At 46.7% G+C, this 20,555-nt stretch overlaps 1 protein-coding gene across 2 annotated transcripts; it reads left to right on the top strand.

Moving 5' to 3' along the window:
* The first annotated feature begins 441 nt into the window (after nt 1-441).
* atpsckmt (fATP synthase c subunit lysine N-methyltransferase) lies at nt 442-19,747 on the top strand. Of its 2 annotated transcripts, none has more exons than XM_068004758.1 (4): nt 442-966; nt 12,892-13,029; nt 13,136-13,186; nt 18,045-18,194. In XM_068004758.1, exons 1-4 carry the CDS (start codon nt 715-717, stop codon nt 18,108-18,110), a joined length of 507 nt encoding a protein of 168 aa, XP_067860859.1. In that variant the 5' UTR covers nt 442-714; the 3' UTR covers nt 18,111-18,194. The 2 variants fall into 2 exon arrangements, with proteins under 2 accessions (XP_067860859.1, XP_067860849.1); XM_068004748.1 differs by lacking the exon at nt 18,045-18,194 and adding an exon at nt 18,485-19,747 and having other exon boundaries at nt 601-966.
* Nucleotides 19,748-20,555: the final 808 nt, after the last annotated feature.

Below are 20,555 nucleotides of genomic sequence, written 5' to 3'. Positions count from 1 at the left end.
AACAAGTTAAGGACTGTTGTGTATACCAACGGCTCAACTTCCAATAGGGTTGCCGACTATGGCTGGATGTAATCCTAGAGGTTTTATCACATGATTTTCAGCTGCAAAGCGTCCTGTCCCCACGCTCCTGCCATTAGTCCATCCTCCAGACTCTTGGACTGTTAGTTAACCAGCATTGTGTCCCCATCTCCAATATTTTTACAAATAATTACTGAAAATGTTAGAAGAAAATTAAAAAACACAATTTTATTTAATGCCCCTATGATTTTTCTCCCTGGTTGCTTGCAGCAGTGTTCTGGAGATTAATCTTCAATTCCTGGAGACTCCAGGACAATCCGGGAGAGTTGGCAACCCTAAGTTGCAAGGCCCGTGCAACTCCCTGTAACAGATGTCCACCCCAGTCCATCACCGGCATCTCCACATCATCCCTGTAACAGGTTCCAGGTTGGCTGGTACACTGCCAGAAAGGAATAAAGAACGGCAACTTGGAGAAGATTGCCTGGAGCGCATGGAATTATTGGACCAGCAAAGAGTCGATGTTTTTTTTTAAGGGGAGACTCGTTCCCAGCACGAGGAGGCTGACTCCGATAAAATGGCGGCTCCCTCGGTTTCCATGGTTCCCGTTGGGAAGTTGTCGCTGACCGGACCACATTCGCCGTGGCACCTTCTTGGTGCAAAGTTTCCGTCCCGTGGAGTTACCGGTCGTTTTATTGAATGTCCGAATCGGCCCCGGCCCCGGGTGCAGGGTCGAGCCCCAAGCGGCCCTGGGGGCTGGTACTGGTGGGTGCGGCGGGCGGCGCGGTGCTCGCTCTGTACGCGGCGGCGGCACCGTTTGTGGCGCCGGCTCTAAGACGGGTCTGTTTGCCCTTCGTCCCGGCCACTCCGGCCCAGGTGGAGAACGTGCTGCAGCTGCTGCGCGGCCGCCGGGGAGCGCTGGTGGATATCGGGAGCGGGGACGGCAGAATCGTGAGTGGCCGGAAGGGAGGCGATGGAGGAGACAGGGGCGGGGGGATGAGGGATGAAGGGGTCGGGGGAGGGATGAAGGGGTCGGGGGGGGGGGGGGAGGGATGAAGGGGTCGGGGGGGGGGGGGGGGAGGGATGAAGGGGTCGGGGGGGGGGGGGGGAGGGATGAAGGGGTCGGGGGGGGGGGGGGGGAGGGATGAAGGGGTCGGGGGGGGGGGGGGGGGAGGGATGAAGGGGTCGGGGGGGGGGGGGAGGGATGAAGGGGTCGGGGGGGGGGGGGGAGAGGGATGAAGGGGTCGGGGGGGGGGGGGGAGAGGGATGAAGGGGTCGGGGGGGGGGGGGGGGGAGAGGGATGAAGGGGGGGGAGAGGGATGAAGGGGGGGGAGAGGGATGAAGGGGGGGGGGGGGGAGGGATGAAGGGGTCGGGGGGGGGGGGGGGGGAGGGATGAAGGGGTCGGGGGGGGGGGGGGGAGGGATGAAGGGGTCGGGGGGGGGGGGGGGGGAGGGATGAAGGGGTCGGGGGGGGGGGGGGGGGAGGAGGGATGAAGGGGTCGGGGGGGAGGGATGAAGGGGTCGGGGGGGGGGGGGGAGGGGTGAGGGATGAAGGGGTCGGGGGGGAGGGATGAAGGGGTCGGGGGGGGGGGAGGGGTGAGGGATGAAGGGGTCGGGGGGGGGGGGAGGGATGAAGGGGTCGGGGGGGGGGGGGGGGAGGGGTGAGGGATGAAGGGGTCGGGGGGGGGAGGGATGAAGGGGTCGGGGGGGGGAGGGATGAAGGGGTCGGGGGGGGGGGGAGGGATGAAGGGGTCGGGGGGGAGGGATGAAGGGGTCGGGGGGGGAGGGATGAAGGGGTCGGGGGGGGAGGGATGAAGGGGTCGGGGGGGAGGGATGAAGGGGACGGGGGGGGGAGGGATGAAGGGGTCGGGGGGGAGGGGGATGAAGGGGTCGGGGGGGAGGGATGAAGGGGTCGGGGGGGGAGGGGGATGAAGGGGTCGGGGGGGAGGGATGAAGGGGTCGGGGGGGAGGGGGGGAGGGATGAAGGGGGAGGGGGGGTCGGGGGGGGGGGGAGGGAGGGATGAAGGGGTCGGGGGGGGGAGGGATGTCGGGGGGGGGGGGGGGGGAGGGATGAAGGGGTCGGGGGGGGGGGGATGAAGGGGTCGGGGGGGGGGCGGAGGGTTGAAGGGGTCGGGGGGGGGATGAGGGATGGAGAGGTGGGGGGGGTGGGGAGGGATGGAGAGGTGGGGGGGGTGGGGAGGGATGGAGAGGTGGGGGGGGTGGGGAGGGATGGAGAGGTGGGGGGGGTGGGGAGGGATGGAGAGGTGGGGGGGGGTGGGGAGGGATGGAGAGGTGGGGGGGGTGGGGAGATGAGGGATGGAGAGGTGGGGGGCGGGGAGATGTGGGGGGGGGATGAGATGAGGGATGGAGTGGTGGGGGGGGGGAGATGAGGGATGGAGATGTGGGGGGGGGAGATGAGGGATGGAGATGTGGGGGGGGTGGGGAGATGAGGGATGGAGAGGTGGGGGGGGGTGGGGAGATGAGGGATGGAGAGGTGGGGGGGGTGGGGAGATGAGGGATGGAGAGGTGGGGGGGGTGGGGAGATGAGGGATGGAGAGGTGGGGGGGGGTGGGGAGATGAGGGATGGAGAGGTGGGGGGGGGGTGGGGAGATGAGGGATGGAGAGGTGGGGGGGGTGGGGAGATGAGGGATGGAGAGGTGGGGGGGGTGGGGAGATGAGGGATGGAGAGGTGGGGGGGGTGGGGAGATGAGGGATGGAGAGGTGGGGGGGGTGGGGAGATGAGGGATGGAGAGGTGGGGGGGGGGTGGGGAGATGAGGGATGGAGAGGTGGGGGGGGGTGGGGAGATGAGGGATGGAGAGGTGGGGGGGGGGTGGGGAGATGAGGGATGGAGAGGTGGGGGGGGGTGGGGAGATGAGGGATGGAGAGGTGGGGGGGGGTGGGGAGATGAGGGATGGAGAGGTGGGGGGGGGTGGGGAGATGAGGGATGGAGAGGTGGGGGGGGGTGGGGAGATGAGGGATGGAGAGGTGGGGGGGGGTGGGGAGATGAGGGATGGAGAGGTGGGGGGGGGTGGGGAGATGAGGGATGGAGAGGTGGGGGGGGAGATGAGGGATGGAGAGGTGGGGGGGGGAGATGAGGGATGGAGTGGTGGGGGGGGGAGATGAGGGATGGAGTGGTGGGGGGGGGGAGATGAGGGATGGAGTGGTGGGGGGGGGAGATGAGGGATGGAGTGGTGGGGGGGGGAGATGAGGGATGGAGTGGTGGGGGGGGGAGATGAGGGATGGAGTGGTGGGGGGGGGAGATGAGGGATGGAGTGGTGGGGGGGGGAGATGAGGGATGGAGTGGTGGGGGGGGGGAGGTGGGGGGGGTGGGGAGATGAGGGATGGAGAGGTGGGGGGGGGAGGTGGGGGGGGTGGGGAGATGAGGGATGGAGAGGTGGGGGGGGGAGATGAGGGGGGGGGAGATGAGGGATGGAGTGGTGGGGGGGGGGGGGGGAGATGAGGGATGGAGAGGTGGGGGGGGGGATGAGATGAGGGATGGAGAGGTGGGGGGGGGGGAGATGAGGGATGGAGTGGTGGGGGGGGGGGGAGATGAGGGATGGAGTGGTGGGGGGGGGATGAGATGAGGGATGGAGAGGTGGGGGGGGGGGATGAGATGAGGGATGGAGAGGTGGGGGGGGGATGAGATGAGGGATGGAGAGGTGGGGGGGGGATGAGATGAGGGATGGAGAGGTGGGGGGGGGATGAGATGAGGGATGGAGAGGTGGGGGGGGGGATGAGATGAGGGATGGAGTGGTGGGGGGGGATGAGATGAGGGATGGAGAGGTGGGGGGGGGGATGAGATGAGGGATGGAGAGGTGGGGGGGGGGATGAGATGAGGGATGGAGAGGTGGGGGGGGGATGAGATGAGGGATGGAGAGGTGGGGGGGGGATGAGATGAGGGATGGAGAGGTGGGGGGGGGATGAGATGAGGGATGGAGAGGTGGGGGGGGGGATGAGATGAGGGATGGAGTGGTGGGGGGGGGGGATGAGGGATGCCGGGGGGGGGGATGAGGGATGAGGGATGCCGGGGGGGGGGATGAGGGATGAGGGATGTCGGGGGGGGGGGGGGGGATGAGGGATGTCGGGGGGGGGGGGGGGATGAGGGATGTCGGGGGGGGGGGGGGGGGGATGAGGGATGCCGGGGGGGGGGGGGGGGATGGGGGATGGAGAGGTGGGGGGGGGATGAGGGATGGAGAGCGTGGGAGGAGGGGAGCAGGGAGCTGAAGTCGGAAGAGGAATGAGGGGGCAGAGGAAAGTGAAGACAGGAGAGGGGGAAATGGAGGACGGGGAAGAGAGGGCGGGAGGGAGGAAATGGTGGCGGGGGAGGGCGACGATGTCTGGAGCTGTAATGAGTGCCTTTGCAGTGTGAGGTGCGATTTGCACCCAACCCCAGGGACAGTGAGGGTTTGTAATCCAGTCATCTTGGAGATGGGGGTGTAAATCGGTCACAAACAGATGGAGGAACTCAAATAGAAAATGCTGGAAATAAACCAGAGTCGTCAGCAGATTAGAGTTTTGGTTGTAACCCGTGGTCAGAACTGAAAAGTGAGCAAGTATTTTGGTGGGGAGGGTTTAAAGAAAGAAAAAGGAAAACAGGGTACTTCAATCAGAGAGGGAATTAATGGTTGTAAGGGATCCAGAGGGATTTTTGGAGTGATACCATCCTGTTTCTGCGGACAGGAGGCCTCAACATTCAGCCCATGTTCAGCTTCCCTGTTATCCACCTTTATATGGACTGCTTTTTAAAAGATATTAATAGGAAGCAAAATGAAGTTATGCCTCCACCCGCTTACCATCCTTGATGTCTTTTACAACCCTATTTATATTAGTTTTGCAATATGATACAGCTGCCCTTGTTTTGAATTCACCCTGTTTGCATTGTGGAGTAAATTTGGAGACCAGCAGTAATGTTGGAACAACTGCACACAAATACACTTAACTGGCTGCAGATCATAGACCTGCCCTGATGTTGCATTACTACCTAGAATGGATGAGCTGAAAGTGAAATGAAACTGTGGAGTGGCCCCTGCTCTGCAGGTGTGCATGCTGCCACATGTATATTACAGCATTGTTTCCAGAGGCAGTGTTGTAATGTAATATAAATGGGGTATCAGGGAGTCTTTGTAAGCAGCTGCAAAATGACCATTGATGAATCAATAGGAGGACCCCTGTTTAGAAATGATTAACCATACCTCTCTAATGTGCCTGTCAGATCTGGGATTAACATCAGCATCAGAGAGCTTCCTGGGATAGACCAAAAAGAAATCCAAATGATTGATATGTCCTGAGGGAGGAAAGGGAATGCCCATGTCCTATAATAAAATTAGAATGGTGGCTCTCCAAGGGTAGTAAGCTTTGACACTTCCTGACCTCCCTTCTTGGATATTGCTGGAGCAACAAGCTCCACCCACACAGCAAGTTAAGAAATTAAGGCTAGAAGACAAGGTGGAAGGGGAAGAGAATGAAACTCCTCATCTAATTTTAGCATAAAGTTGATGTGATGTCAGAGTATGGAGATAAGGGACAATTTTAATGTAATACCAGGTCATGAAGGAAATTTAAAATGTAGTATACTGTAGTACTGTTTAAAATCATAGCCAAAAGAATTTGTTCAAATGGGGGGTACATTTCACAACAAAGAATGCCACATAAACTGACCGGTCTGAGAAGTCACCATAAGTATTTTTGTGGGCCAGATTTCTCTGAATAGCACAAAATTTATTTGACTGCAATTATAAACTGTATTAGAGATTTCAATGCTAATTCTGGTTTTAAAAATCTTTAGTGACTAATTAACATTAGTCCAATAATCTGATATGAAACTTTATAGGGAGAATGTTAGTCCTGTCAATGGAATGTATAAATTAGTTTCTCTGAGTTCTATATACACGGGCTCGGAATTTCCTCGATCTAACTTACGCCGATATTACGCTGAAATCTACGCTGATCTTGCCAATGGCAACATAGGCCAAAATTTCCTGCAGATTTCATTTGCATCCGCCAGGAAAACGGGCACAAACTCAGTGTAACCATTAAGGGCCTGAAGAACCATGCAGAGCATACGTCTTCTTCCTTGTTTAAGTCCCTCTTTATCTTATTGATGTTATGAAAATTAGTTTGAAATCATTAAACTATCAGTTATGCACTGTAAGCACTGCTGCATATTCAAGAAAAATAACAATCGTGGAAGCTTTTCAATTTTTAATGTTACTGATTCTGATGCCTAATAAAGCATTCAAAGATATATAAAATACAGTTCAGATCACAGTAAGAATTTTTTAAAACGGCGTTCCAGGGTAAAACTGGGATAAGTCACATGCGAATTTCCTTGGGGGAAAAAAACTGGTGCACTGCGGCTGGCAAACTGTTGTTACTCCCAAAATTATCAGGAAATTCCAGGCCATGAAATATAGCTGAGAAAGATTACAAGGCAGTGATCTTATCAAGGGATTAAGAAGAGAAAGTTGAGTGAGTTCAATAACACTGTTATATAGACAAACAGTGGCCAATCTGTGTACAGGATGATCTAACAAACAACAATAAGGTGAAAGGAAGGAAGAAAAAACTTGCATTTATATAGCGCCTTTCATGTTCGCGGGATGATCCAAAGCAGGTAAAGAATACGCAGGCAGAAAGGGAATGGGTGACCGCCAGGCAGAGTGAAAGGACTAGGCAGGTAGAGCAGGAGTCCCCTGGGGCTATCTCCCTCTCAAACAGATATTCTGCTTTGGATACTGTTGGGGGAGATGGCTTATCAGGGGAAAGCAGCAAGAGCCAGGTTCAGGGCACCACGGGTGGCTCTGCTGCACAGGAGGGGAGGAAGAAGAGTGGCAGGGCTATAGTGATAGGGGATTCCATTGTAAGGGGAACAGATAGGCGTTTCTGTGGCCGCAAACGTGACTCCAGGATGGTATGTTGCCTCCCTGGTGCTAGGGTCAAGGATGTCACGGAGCGGCTGCAGGGCATTCTGGAGGGGGAGGGTGAACAGCCAGTAGTCGTGGTCCATATTGGTACCAACGACATAGGTAAAAAAAGGGATGAGGTCCTGCAAGGTGAATTTAAGGAGTTAGGAGATAAATTAAAAAGCAGGACTTCAAAGGTAGTGATCTCAGGATTACTACCAGTGCCACGTGCTAGTGAGTATCGGAACAGGAGAATAGACAGGATGAATGCGTGGCTGCAGGGATGGTGTAGGAGGGAGGGATTTAGATTCCTGGGACATTGGGACCGGTTCTGGGGAAGGTGGGACTTGTACAAACGTGATGGGTTACACCCGAGCAGGACCGGGACAAATGTCCTCGCGGGGGTGTTTGCTAGTGCTGTTGGGGAAGGTTTAAACTAGAGTGGCAGGGGGATGGGAACCTGAGCGGGGAGTCAGAAGGGAATAAAATTGAGAGCAGCAAGAGAGGGGAAGGCCCAGGGGAAATCTACAATACAAATAGTACAAACAGTTGTTCAAGAACAAGTGAAAGGGAAAAGCATAGAGCAGCGGAAAGAAAGTGTACTTTAGGCACGACAGATAAAATGAAAACTAGAAGGCGTAAGGCGATTAACCCAGGATCAAAGCTGCGTCAGGGGGTTGGGAACCTGAGCAGGGAGACAGAGGAAAGCATATCAGGAAGGGACAGAAGGTATGGAGTAAAAGGTAAAGTGTTAAAAAAAGGAAAAAGCAGGAACTAAGTGTCACAAAACATATTTGAAAGTTCTTTATCTGAATGCACGTAGCATTCGTAACAAAATGGACGAGTTAACGGCACAAATAACGACGTATGGGTATGATCTTGTGGCCATTACAGAAACATGGCTGCAGAGTGACAACGACTGGGAATTAAATATGCCAGGGTATTTAACAATCAGGAAGGACAGGCAGGAAGGAAGGGGAGGTGGGGTGGCTATGTTAGTAAAGGAAGGAATCACTGTAATACAGAGAAATGATATTGGGACAAAGGATCAGGATAATGAAACAGTTTGGGTAGAGATAAGGAATAATAAGGGGATAAAAACACTAGTGGGCGTAGTATATAGGCCTCCTAATAGTTGCAACTCTGCTGGAAGAAGTATTAATCAGGAAATAGTCGGGGCATGTAATAAGGGAACAGCTATAATTATGGGGGATTTTAACTATCATATTAACTGGACAAATCAAATTGGGCAGGGTAGCCTTGAGGAAGAGTTTATTGAGTGTATTAGGGATGGATTTCTTGAGCAGTATGTAACTGAACCAACAAGGGGGCAAGCAACCTTGGACCTGGTCCTGTGTAATGAGCCAGGATTAATTAATAATGTCCTAGTTAAGGATCCCCTTGGAATGAGTGACCATAACATGGTTACATTCCATATCCAATTAGAGGGTGAGAAGGTTGGTTCTCAAACAAGCGTACTGAGCTTGAATAAAGGAGACTATAATGGTATGAGAGCGGAATTGATTAAAGTGGACTGGGAAAATAGATTAAAGGGTAAGACGGTACATGAGCAGTGGTGTTCATTTAGGGAGTTATTTTACAACTTTCAAAAAATATATATTCCACTGAGGAAAAAAGGGTGTAAAAGAAATGACAGCCATCCTTGGCTAAGTAAAGAAATTAAGGATAGTATCCGACTAAAAACAAGGACATATAAGGTAGCCAAACTTAGTGGGAGGATAGAAGATTGGGAAGTCTTCAAAAGACAGCAAAAAGTAACTAAAGGATTGATTAAGAAAGGGAAGATAGATTATGAAAAGAAATTAGCAAAAAATATAAAAACAGATAGCAAGAGTTTCTACAGTTATATAAAAAGAAAAAGGGTGGCTAAGGCAAACGTAGGTCCTTTAGAGGATGAGACCGGGAAATTAATGGTGGGAAACATGGAGATGGCAAAAATGCTGAACAAATATTTTGTTTCAGTCTTTACGGTAGAGGACACTAAGAATATCCCAACACTGAACAAACAGGGGACTCTAGGGGGGGAGGAGCTAAATACGATTAAAATCACTAAGGAATTGGTACTCAGTAAATTAATGGGACTCAAGGCGGATAAATCCCCTGGACCTGATGGCTTACATCCGAGGGTCTTGAGGGAAGTGGCAGTAGGGATTGTGGATGCTTTGGTAATAATTTTCCAAAATTCTCTGGACTCGGCAAAGGTCCCGGCAGATTGGAAAACTGCCAATGTAACAACCTTATTTAAAAAGGGTAGTAGGCAGAAGGCTGGAAATTATAGACCAGTTAGCTTAACATCTGTGGTGGGTAAAATTTTGGAGTCTATTATTAAGGAGACAGTAGCAGAACATTTGGATAAACATAATTTAATAGGACAAAGTCAGCATGGCTTTACAAAGGGGAAGTCATGTCTGACAAATTTTCTTGAGTTCTTTGAGGATATAACGTACAGGGTGGATAAAGGGGAACCAGTGGACGTAGTGTATTTGGACTTCCAGAAGGCATTCGACAAGGTGCCACATAAAAGATTATTGCTCAAGATAAAGAATCACTGGATTGGGGGTAATATTCTGGCATGGGTGGAGGATTGGTTATCTAACAGGAAGCAGAGAGTTGGGATAAATGGTTCATTCTCGGACTGGCAACCTGTAGCCAGTGGTGTTCCGCAGGGGTCGGTGCTGGGTCCCCAACTCTTTACAATCTATATTAACGATTTGGAGGAGGGGACCGAGTGTAACATATCAAAGTTTGCAGATGATACAAAGATGGAAGGGAAAGTAGAGAGTGAGGAGGACATAAAAAACCTACAAGGGGATACAGACAGTCTGGGTGAGTGGGCGGAGATTTGGCAGATGTAATACAATATTGGAAAATGTGAGGTTATGCACTTTGGCAGGAAAAATCGGAGAGCAAGTTATTATCTTAATGGCGAGCAACTGGAAAGTACTGCAGTGCAAAGGGATCTGGGGGTCCTAGTGTAAGAAAATCAAAAAGTTAGTTTGCAGGTGCAGCAGGTGATCAAGAAGGCCAACGGAATGTTGGCTTTTATTGCTCGGGGGATAGAATATAAAAACAGGGAGTTATTGCTTCAGTTATATAAGGTATTGGTGAGACCGCACCTGGAATACTGCATACAGTTTTGGTGTCCATACTTAAGAAAAGACATACTTGCTCTCGAGGCAGTACAAAGAAGGTTCAATCGGTTAATCCCGGGGATGAGGGGGTGGACATATGAGGAGAGGTTGAGTAGATTGGGACTCTACTCATTGGAGTTCAGAAGAATGAGAGGCGATCTTATTGAAACATATAAGATTGTGAAGGGGCTTGATCGGGTGGATGCGGTAAGGATGTTCCCAAGGATGGGTGAAACTAGAACTAGGGGACATAATCTTCGAATAAGGGGCTGCTCTTTCAAAACTGAGATGAGGAGAAACTTCTTCACTCAGAGGGTAGTAGGTCTGTGGAATTTGCTGCCCCAGGAAGCTGTGGAAGCTACATCATTAAATAAATTTAAAACAGAAATAGACAGTTTCCTAGAAGTAAAGGGAATTAGGGGTTACGGGGAGCGGGCAGGAAATTGGACATGAATTTAAATTTGAGGTTAGGATCAGATCAGCCATGATCTTATTGAATGGCGGAGCAGGCTCGAGGGGCCGATTGGCCTACTCCTGCTCCTATTTCTTATGTTCTTATGACACCACTATTGGGATGCTGTAATTACATGAGAAGTATACATAGGTAGTTTCCATTATAAATGTGGACATTTAAACTGGAAATATAAAAATGAGAATATATAGCTTTAAAACAGTACTGAATTAATTTTGTGCTCTAACCCTGCTTCACCTGAAGATGTAACTTGGTCTTGATTCCCTGTGTGCAATGTCATGAGAGGTCAACTAATATTGCACTATATATATTTGATTAGTTGGCATAATCCTGCCTGAAGCAGATTTTTGAACAATATGTGGTTTTTCACATAGAAGTACAGAGAATGTATATCACAGAAACAGGTCATTTGACCCAACAGGTCCGTGCCGGTGTTTATGCTCCATATGAGCCAACTCCCACCCTTTATCTAACCCCATCAATATCCTTTCTCCCTCATGTAGCTTCCTTTTAAATGCATCTATGCAAGTCGCCTCATCTACTCTTTGTGGTAGTGAGTTTCACATTCTAACCACTCTCTGGGTAAAGTGGTTTCTCCTGAATTCCCTATTGGATTTCTTAATGATTATCTTATATTTATGGCCCGTAGATCTGGTCTCCACCACAAGTGGAAACATTTTCTCCAGCTTGCTATCCATTCTGCTACTTGTCCCCTGACTCTGACCTTATCAAAGGCCTTTTGAAAATCCAAATATATTACATCTACTGCACTACCCTTGTCTATCCTTTCTGATAGGGTAGACTATCAAACCCTTTCAGAACCTTAAATATCTCTATCAGGTCACCCCTCAGTCTTCTCTTTCCTATAGCCCCAGCCTGTTCAATCTTTCCTGGTAGGTACAACCTCCCAGTTCTGGTATGATCCTAGTATATCTTTTTTGCACCTTCTCCAGTGCCTCTATATTGTTTTTATAATATGGAGACCAGAACTGTTCACAGTACTCCAAGTGGGGTCTAACCAAGGTTCTATTCAAGTTTAACATTACTTCCCTGCTTTTCAATTCTACTCCTCTAGAAATGCACCCTAGTGCTTGGTTTGCTTTTTTTATAGCCTTATTAACATGTGTTGCTACTTTTAGTAATTTGTGTATTTGTACCCCCAGATCCCTCTGCTCCTCTATCCCATTTAGACTCTTATTTTCCAAGGAGTATGTGGCCTCCTTATTCTTCCTACCAAAATGTACCACCTCTCACTTATCTATATTGAAATTCATTTGCCAATTACACGCCCATTCTTCAAGTTTATTAATGTCTTCCTGCATTTTGTCACAGTCCTCCTCAGTATTAACTATACCCCCCAATTTGGTGTCATCTGCAAATTTTGAAATTGTACTTTCAATTCCCAAGTCCAAATCGTTTATGTAAACTGTGAACAACAGTGGTCCAAACACCAATCCTTGTGGAACACCAATTCCCACCTTTTGCTAGTCTGAGTAACTACCTTTAATCCCTACTCTATGTTTTCTGTTATGTAGTCAGCTTGCTATCCATTCTGCTGATTGTCCTTTGACTGCCCTGACTCTGGCCTTAGTCATGAATCTACTATGCGGTACCTTTATCGAAGGCCTTTTGAAAATCCAAATATATTACATCTACTGCATTACCCTTGTCTACCCTTTCTGTTACTTCTTCAAAGAATTCAATAAGGTTGGTCAAGCATGACCTTCCCTTTTTGAAATCCGTGCTGACTATTCTTTATTGTATTTTTTGGTTTCTAGATATTTTCCTATTACATCTTTGACTGAAGATTCCATTATCTTTCCTACCACTGACGTTAAGCTAATTGGTCTATAGTTCCCTGGACTAGTTCTATCTCCCTTTTTAAATGTAGGAATCACATTAGCTGTCCGCCAGTCCTCTGGCGTCAGATGCTTTTTGAATGCAGCCAATAAAATATGTAAAAATTCAATGTCCTAAATATTGTTTGAGATGATGGGTTTTCACCAGATGTTGGAGACAGACCTGATACAAGTTGACATCTATTTTTCTATTAGGAATATTGCTGTTCTAAAAATAAAACATTTTAATACTGTAATTGTATTTAACTTTTTGTTAGGAAGAACTTGATAATTTGGATCATTTTGTAAGTAAAATCCGTTACATTGGTCACAAATATTGGAATTTGCGGCTACAACTTTCATAGTGACGTGGTAGGTGTCAAAACTCTATTGTCCCTTTGTATAAGTTGCATACTCAGGTTTGTGGGTCATTAAAAACCAATAATCTGTTTACAGGTTTTATGGTAATATATTTTTAAACCTGTCCTGTTTTATTATTTTGATTTTGTAGGTGATTGCAGCAGCAAAGCGAGGATTTCAGGCTGTGGGTTATGAGCTGAATCCCTGGTTGGTTTGGTACTCAAAGTACAGAGCATGGCGGGAAGGCGTGCACCACAATACCAGATTTTACATCTCTGATTTGTGGAAGGTACAGACACTCTTGCACAGCTCGTGTAGAACTATTCCTTTTGTATTATTCAAATTCTGTTTTTTTTTTCCCAATGTAGGTAATTATTTTTGTCTTATGCTTTTAGGTCAATTTCTCAGAATTTAGTAACATTGTCATATTTGGAGTTCCTCAGATGGTGAGTCTGATAACTAATTTTTAAAAAAAAGTTTACTATTATGTAGATATAGATAGATTTTGCCAAAACTCTTTCTGGTGTGCCACCTCACTTGATGGGGTGTCTGTGCATTGGAGAACTGGGCAAAGAACCATTTTTATGGAAGTATTCAATTATTTTCTAAAGTCTCAAACAGATTCATAACATATGGCACAGGAAATTTAAATTTTTGGAGATGGAATTCATTGGCTTCTTAGAATCAAACATATTAGTAAATTAGTTTGTTGGAATCGGTGGTAAATAGATTAGCACACTTTTTCACGCCTTAGACCTTGGGTTTGAGTCAACTCAGTGAGTCCATAACACAAAACCTCTTGTAACGAGGGTAATGCAATAATTGTGGGGGACTTTAATCTTTATATAGACTAGGCAAACCAAATTGGCAAAAGTAGTTTGGAGGACAAGTTCATGGAATGCATTCGAGACAGTTTTATAGAACAACATGTCGAGGAACCAAATGGGTAACAGGCTATTTTAGATTCAGTATTGTTTTTTTTATTCATGGGATGTGGGCTTTGCTGGCAAGGCCAGCATTTATTGCCCATCCCTAATTGCTCTTGAGAAGATGGTGGTGAGCTGCCGCCTTGAACCGCTGCAGTCCATGTGGTGAAGGTACTCCCACAGTGCTGTTAGGTAGGGAGTTCCAGGATTTTGACCCAGCGATGATGAACGGCGATATATTTCCAAGTCGGGATGGTGTGTGACTTGGAGGGGAACGTGCCGGTGGTGGTGTTCCCATGCACCTGCTGCCCTTGTCCTTCAGGTGGTAGAGGTCACGGGTTTGGGAGGTGCTGTCGAAGAAGCCTTGGCGAGTTGCTGCAGTGCATCTTGTAGATGATACACACTGCAGCCATGGTGCACCGATGGTGGATGGGGTGCCAATCAAGCGGGCTGCTTTGCCCTGGATGGTGTCGAGCTTCTTGAATGTTGTTAGAGCTGCTCCCACCCAGGCAAGTGGAGAATATTCTTCACGCTCCTGACTTGTGCCTTGTAGATGGTGGACAGGCTTTGGGGAGTCAGGAGGTGAGTCAGGTGGTGAGTCACTCGCCGCAGAATACCCAGCCTCTGATCTACTCTTGTAGCCACGGTATTTGTGGCTGGTCCTGTTAAGTTTGTTAGGATGTTGATGGTGCGGGATTTGGCGATGGTAATGCCGGTGAATGTCAAGGGGAGGTGGTTAAACTCTTGTTGGAGATGGTCATTGCCTAGCACTTGTCTGGTGCGAATGTTACTTGCCACTTATCAGCCCAAGCCTGGCTGTTGCCCAGGTCTTGCTGCGTGTGGGCACGGACTGCTTCATTATCTGAGGAGTTGTGAATGGAACTGAGCACTGCAATCATCAGCGAGCATCCTCACTTCTGATCTTATGATGGAGGGAAGGTCATTGATGAAGCAGCTGAAGATGTTTGGGCCTAGGACACTGCCTGAAGAACTCCTGCAGTGATTTCCTGGGACTGAGATGATTGGTGTCCAACATCCATTACCATTTTCCTTTGTGCTAGGTATGACTCCAGCCACTGGAGAGTTTTCTCCCTGATTCTCATTGACTTCAATTTTATTAGGGCTCCTTGATGCAACATTCAGTCAAATGCTGCCTTGATGTCAAGGGCAGTCACTCTCACCTCACCTCTGGAATTCAGCTTTTTTGTCCATGTTTGGACCAAGGCTGTAATGAGGTCTGGAGTCGAGTGGTCTGGTGGAACCTAATGTAATGAGACAGGGTTAATTAGTAATCTTAAAGTTAAGGGGCCTCTGGGGAAGAGTGATCATAATATGATTGAATTACATATTGAGTTTGAGAGTGATGTAGTTAAGTCCGAAACTAGGGTCTTAAACTTAAACAAAGGTAGGTATGAGGGGCGAGTTGGCTAAGGTAGATTGGGAAATTAGATTAAAAGATATGACGGTGGATAAACAATGGTGAACATTTAAAGAAATAGTTCATAATTCTTAACTAATATGCATTCCCTTGAGGAATAAAAACTCCACGGGGAAAGTGATCCAACCGTGGCTAACTAGAGAAGTTAAGGATAGTATTAGATTAAAAGAAGAGGCTTACAATGTTGCCAAAAAGAGTTGTATGCCTGAGGATTGAGGGATTTAGAAATTAGCAAAGGATGACCAAGAAATTGATAGTGAGAAAATTGAATATGAGAATAAATTAGCAAGAAATATAAAAACAGATTGTTAGAGCTTCTATGAGTATGTAAAAGGGAAGAGATTAGCGAAAGTAAACGTAGGTCCCTTAGAGGCAGGAGAAATTATAATGGGGAATAAGGAAATGGCAGAGATGTTAAACAAATATTTTGTATCTGTCTTCACAGTCGAAGACACAAAAAACATACCGGAAATAACGGGGAACCAAAGGTCCAATGAGAGTGAGGAACTTAAAGCAATTATGATTAGTAAAGAAAAAGTACTGGAGAAGTTAATGGGACTAAAAGCCGACGTTCCCTGGATTTGATGGCCTTCATTCTAGGGTTTTAAAAGAGGTGGCTGCAGAGATAGTGGATGCATTGGTTTTAATCTTCCAGAATTCCAGAACGGTCCCTGTGGATTGGAAGGTAGCAAATGTAACCCTGCTATTCAAGAAAGGAGGGAGAGAGAAAACAGGGAACTATAGGCCAGTTAGCTTGACATCAGTAGTAGGAAAAATGCTAGAATATTATTAAGGACATAGTAAAAGACACTTAGAAAATCATAATATGATTAGGTAGAGTCCACATGGTTTTATGAAAGGGAAATCGTGTTTGACAAATCTATTAGAATTTTTTAAGGATGTAACTAGCAGGCTAGATAAGGGGTATCCAGTGGATGTAGTATATTTGGATTTTCAAAAGCCATTCGAAAAGGTGTTACAGAAGATTAGGGCTCATGGAAATGGGGAAATATATTAGCGTGGATTGAGGATTGGTTAAGGGACAGAAAACAGAGAGCAGGAATAAACGGGTCATTTTCGGGTTGGCGGGTTGTAACTAGTGGGGTGCCGCAGGATTGGTGCTTGGGCCTCAGCTGTTTACAATCTGTCAATTACTTAGATGAGGGGACCAAGTGTATTGTATCCAAATTTGCTGATGATACAAAGCTAGGTGGGAAAGTAAGCTGTGAATAGGACGAAAAGAGCCTGCAAAGGGATATTGACAAGTTAAGTGAGTGGGCGAGATGGTGGCAGAAGGAGCATAATGTGGGGAAATGTGAAATTATCCACTTCGGTAGGAAGAATAGAAAAGCAGAATTTTTTTTTAAAGTGAGAGACTAAGAAATGTTGGTAGTCAGAGGGATTTGGGTGTCCTTGTACATGGATCACAGAAAGTTAACATGCAGGTACAGCAAGCAATTAGGAAGGCAAATGTTATGTTAGCCTTTATTGCAAGGGGGTTGGAGTATAAAAGTAAGGAGGTCTTGGGCTCTGGTGAGACCACACCTGGTGTACTGTGTACAGTTTTGGTCTCCTTACCTAAAGAAGGATATACTTGCCATAGAAGGGATGCAACGAAGGTTCACTAGATTGGACAAACCTCTCGTCCCAGGAATCAATGAGGAGAGATTGAGTAGAACGGGCCTATATTCTCTGGAGTTCAGAAGAATGAGAGGTAATCTCATTGAAGTGTATAAAATTCTTAGAGGGCTTCACAGGGTAGATTCTGAGAGGCTGTTTCCCCTGGCTGGAGAGTCTAGAATTAGAGGCCATGGTCTCCAGATAAGGGGTCAGCCATTTAGGACCGAGATGAGGAAAAAATTTCCTCACTCAGAGGGTTGTAAATCTTTGGAATTCTCTACTCCAGAGGGCTGTGGATGCTCAGTTGTTGAGTATGTTCGAGAGTGAGATCGATAGATATTTGAACGCTGAGGGAATCAAGGGCTAAGGGGATAGGGCAGGATAGTGGAGTTGAGGTAGATCATCAGCCATGATCTTATTGAAAGGCAGAGCAGGCTTGAGGGCTGTATTGCTTACTTCTGCTCCTATTTCTTAGGTTCTTATGTTCTCTTAAATCAGCGAATTGGCACTAATTTGGTAACCTTGCTCACAAAGGCCATAGGGCTGACTCGTGCGTATAGGAAAAATTCATGCTAAAGCGGTAGGCAGCTCTCTTCTGAGGCTTGGGATAAAGACAGAAAGAACGAACTTGCAATTGTATAGTGCCTTTCATATCCCCAGGATGTCCTATAGTTCTTCAGTCAATGAATTATCTTTGAAATGTAGTCGATGTTATATAGGTTATTGAGGAATATAGCTGTGTTGTAACAGACCTTGGGGTGCTTAATGCTGTTCACCTTGCCTCATGGATTGTGCAAGGAGACGATGAAGTGGTAGGGATGAAAATGCTGTGAGAATTAGTGTGTCAGCTTTTAAAAATAAGAAGTATTTTTTCTTTTAGGTTCACTTTACCACCCTGCCCAGTCTGTAGCTGAGGGAGGGTACAAACATAACCTGTGCTTTGGACACTTGTCCTGAAAGCAACAGCTCAGAGCTCAGGTGACCTGCCTGCTGATTTTTAAATTTTTTTTATTTATTCTCTTTTTTTTTTCCTACCAGAGATAGCCTAGCCTGCACTTGGCATCTCTTGATGGTGTGGCTGAGACCAGGAGCTCATGTAGGGGCATAGTCCGAAACCCGACTACTCCATGACCCAGCGTATTTATACTGTATTGAAAGATTTTTTTTAAAAAACCTATGAATAGATTTTATTTTTCAATAGTCATTTAATGGTGTATTTGAGGTTTAGACCCCATTAATTGCAGTAAATTTCTATCATTTATTGTTTCCAAACTTGGGTGGAGACCTGTTTTTTTTTTCAATTGTCCTCTAATCCCACAGCTCCACCCTTCACCCCCAAGCTATGTTTCAGTGGAGTATCAAGACTGGGGATGTTTGAGGAGGTAAAGCAAAAAGAAGGATTCTCATGTTTCCGTAGTCAGCTTCAAGATGTGGCAAACATGGAAACTCTGATCTTGGACCAGTCATCAGGTGAATTTTTTTTTTAAAAGGCACGTGGGTTGGTGGAGACAGGACCCCAAGAACTTGGTTTTGTAATGAATTAAGAAATTGGTATTGAAAGTATACCTGCCTGTCAGAAGGCAGGGTTTAGAAAAAGATTGTTGTGTCTGTGTTAAATGTGACACTTGACTAAAATAGTAGTGAGCCCCTGTCATTTTTTTTCCTGAATGTAATTTTTGGATCGGGAGGATTTTTCTTCAATTTAAGAGCAGCATTTGCTTTATATCGGAATTTTCTGACTGTGTTTTCTACTGTTCCAGATGCCGTCCTTAGAGGAGAAACTTCAGAGCGAGCTGAAGGGCAGTGCCAGAGTCATAGCTTGTCGTTTTCCATTTCCCAGCTGGATTGCTGTTCATGAATCTGGAAAGGGATTTGATACTGCTTGGTTGTATGATGCAAAGTCATTTAAAACCACAGCAAAGGAAGACTCAGATTAAAACAATGGAAGGAACAAGGCTTGCATAATTTTCATATTGCTGCAGTGTGGCTACAAGATTCTCTGAGAATTAAATAGTGGAAAAACTTTGATAGGAAGGAGTTGGAACTGCAGCATTGCTTTTAAGCCCATCTGTTTTTCACAGGACAAGTAATGGAAATACTGAACTCCTGTGTAACTGTGAACAAATATTTCTACTCTACCAGATTCAGTAAACGAAAATGCCATTTCAAATTAACTCTGTCCAGATGTGATTTTAAATACAATATAAGAAATGTTACTAATTAAGCCTTGCTTTAATTATGCCTGGTTTATTGCAACGTTAAAGTGGACTCTCTGAACAGCTGGCTGCCTCCTTTCCCTGGTTTGGCGCAGTAAGTGTAATGTAGGGTGTGGCACTTAGCCATACAGATGAGGAAGATTCAATCTTTGGTTTTCGATGAGTTATCCAATCTTAGCTGGTGTGGCGGTGAAAGTGCATAATTTCCAGCTTTTGATCATTATCCAGTGACCCATGGGTACTTGGAGAGGACAGGATTGGGTTTAGCAGTGGTGGTTAGTTCCCCAACCTATCCCCCCTTGGTTAAATAGCCTGCCACTACTTGCTGTCCAGGCGCACACACACAGAATGGTTACTTGGCTGATCTTTCCCTGGCTGAGGTAATGTAGGGTCACTTCAGAAGAGGAGGGGCAGAGCCCCACAGGTTGAAGATAGTGGTTCATGCTGAGCCAAATGGAGGAGGGGAAAAGTGGGAGAGAAAAATGGGTGTGTGTTCTGGCTGACATGCAAGGTCAATTGCTACTGCTTCTGAAAAAATGGTTTATTAACAGGATTTCTACAAGCACATCTTAAAAATAAAATCAAAAACTATTGGACTTTGCACTTCTTGGAAAAGCAATTATCTTTAAGCAGCTGTGCAATAAACAGCCAGAACCATATACATTAATGAAGACTGTGCTCAGTTTTATTCACACATGTGGAGAGTAGATACATTGCTGCTCTGTGGAATACTGCTGCTCTTTTAAAGCAGTAAAATCATGTGTTGGTGCTATACAAAAATAAAATGTCATAGTATCTTTCTGCTAAGTTGAAATTTGATTGAATTGTCTTGATACCAGTAATAATTCAAACCAGTGTAACTAAAATGCTGTCAGTAGTACTTCTGCTGGCATGCTACTGAGTCATGAACTATGATGTAGAGTATTGCATCAGGATCAGTTATACATAGATAGTCTCTGACAGGTTGAAAGATGCTTTGGTACGAGAAGACCATTGATCCACTTAGCAAACCTTCCATCAGGTTCCTGACTGTGATTTTAGAACTAATAGCCACGAATCTCCCTATACTAACAGGAATTTATTCAGTCCCCTTTTAAAACCTACAATAGTTCTCTGTTCCACCATCCCTGCTGACAATCTGTTCCACAGTTCTATCACTTTTTTAAGTTTTAAAAAGACATTGCCTAACTTTCTTCTTTTCCTTACTGTAAAATGTGAAACCCTGCTCCTCAAGTCCTGCATCCTCTAAGCTTCTTCCAATAATTCTACATCTTTCCTGCAATTCAGGAACTAAAACTGAACCGTTTTGCTCGCCAGATTATCGGAAGAATGTAGAATTATTGGAGAGAATACTCTAGATGCGCCTCACCAAAGCCAAATACAACTTCAACGTTACCTCTGACAAAGGGTCATAGACCTGAAACGTTAACCTTTTTCTGTTTTTCACAGATGCTGCCTGACTTGCTGATTGATTCCAGCATTTTCTGTTCTTATTTCAGATTTCCAGAATCTGCAGCATTTTGTTCTTTGCTATTTGTTCAACATCAACTCCTTTTAAATGATAAGTTACATCCATAGCTGTATATCACAACATTTTATTTGCTTTATTGATGGC

The sequence above is a fragment of the Heptranchias perlo genome, chromosome 2, assembly GCF_035084215.1.
Source record: "Heptranchias perlo isolate sHepPer1 chromosome 2, sHepPer1.hap1, whole genome shotgun sequence".
Lineage (NCBI taxonomy): Eukaryota > Metazoa > Chordata > Chondrichthyes > Hexanchiformes > Hexanchidae > Heptranchias > Heptranchias perlo.
Note: the sequence above shows the minus strand (reverse complement) of the source record. Positions and strands in the feature narration are given on the sequence as shown.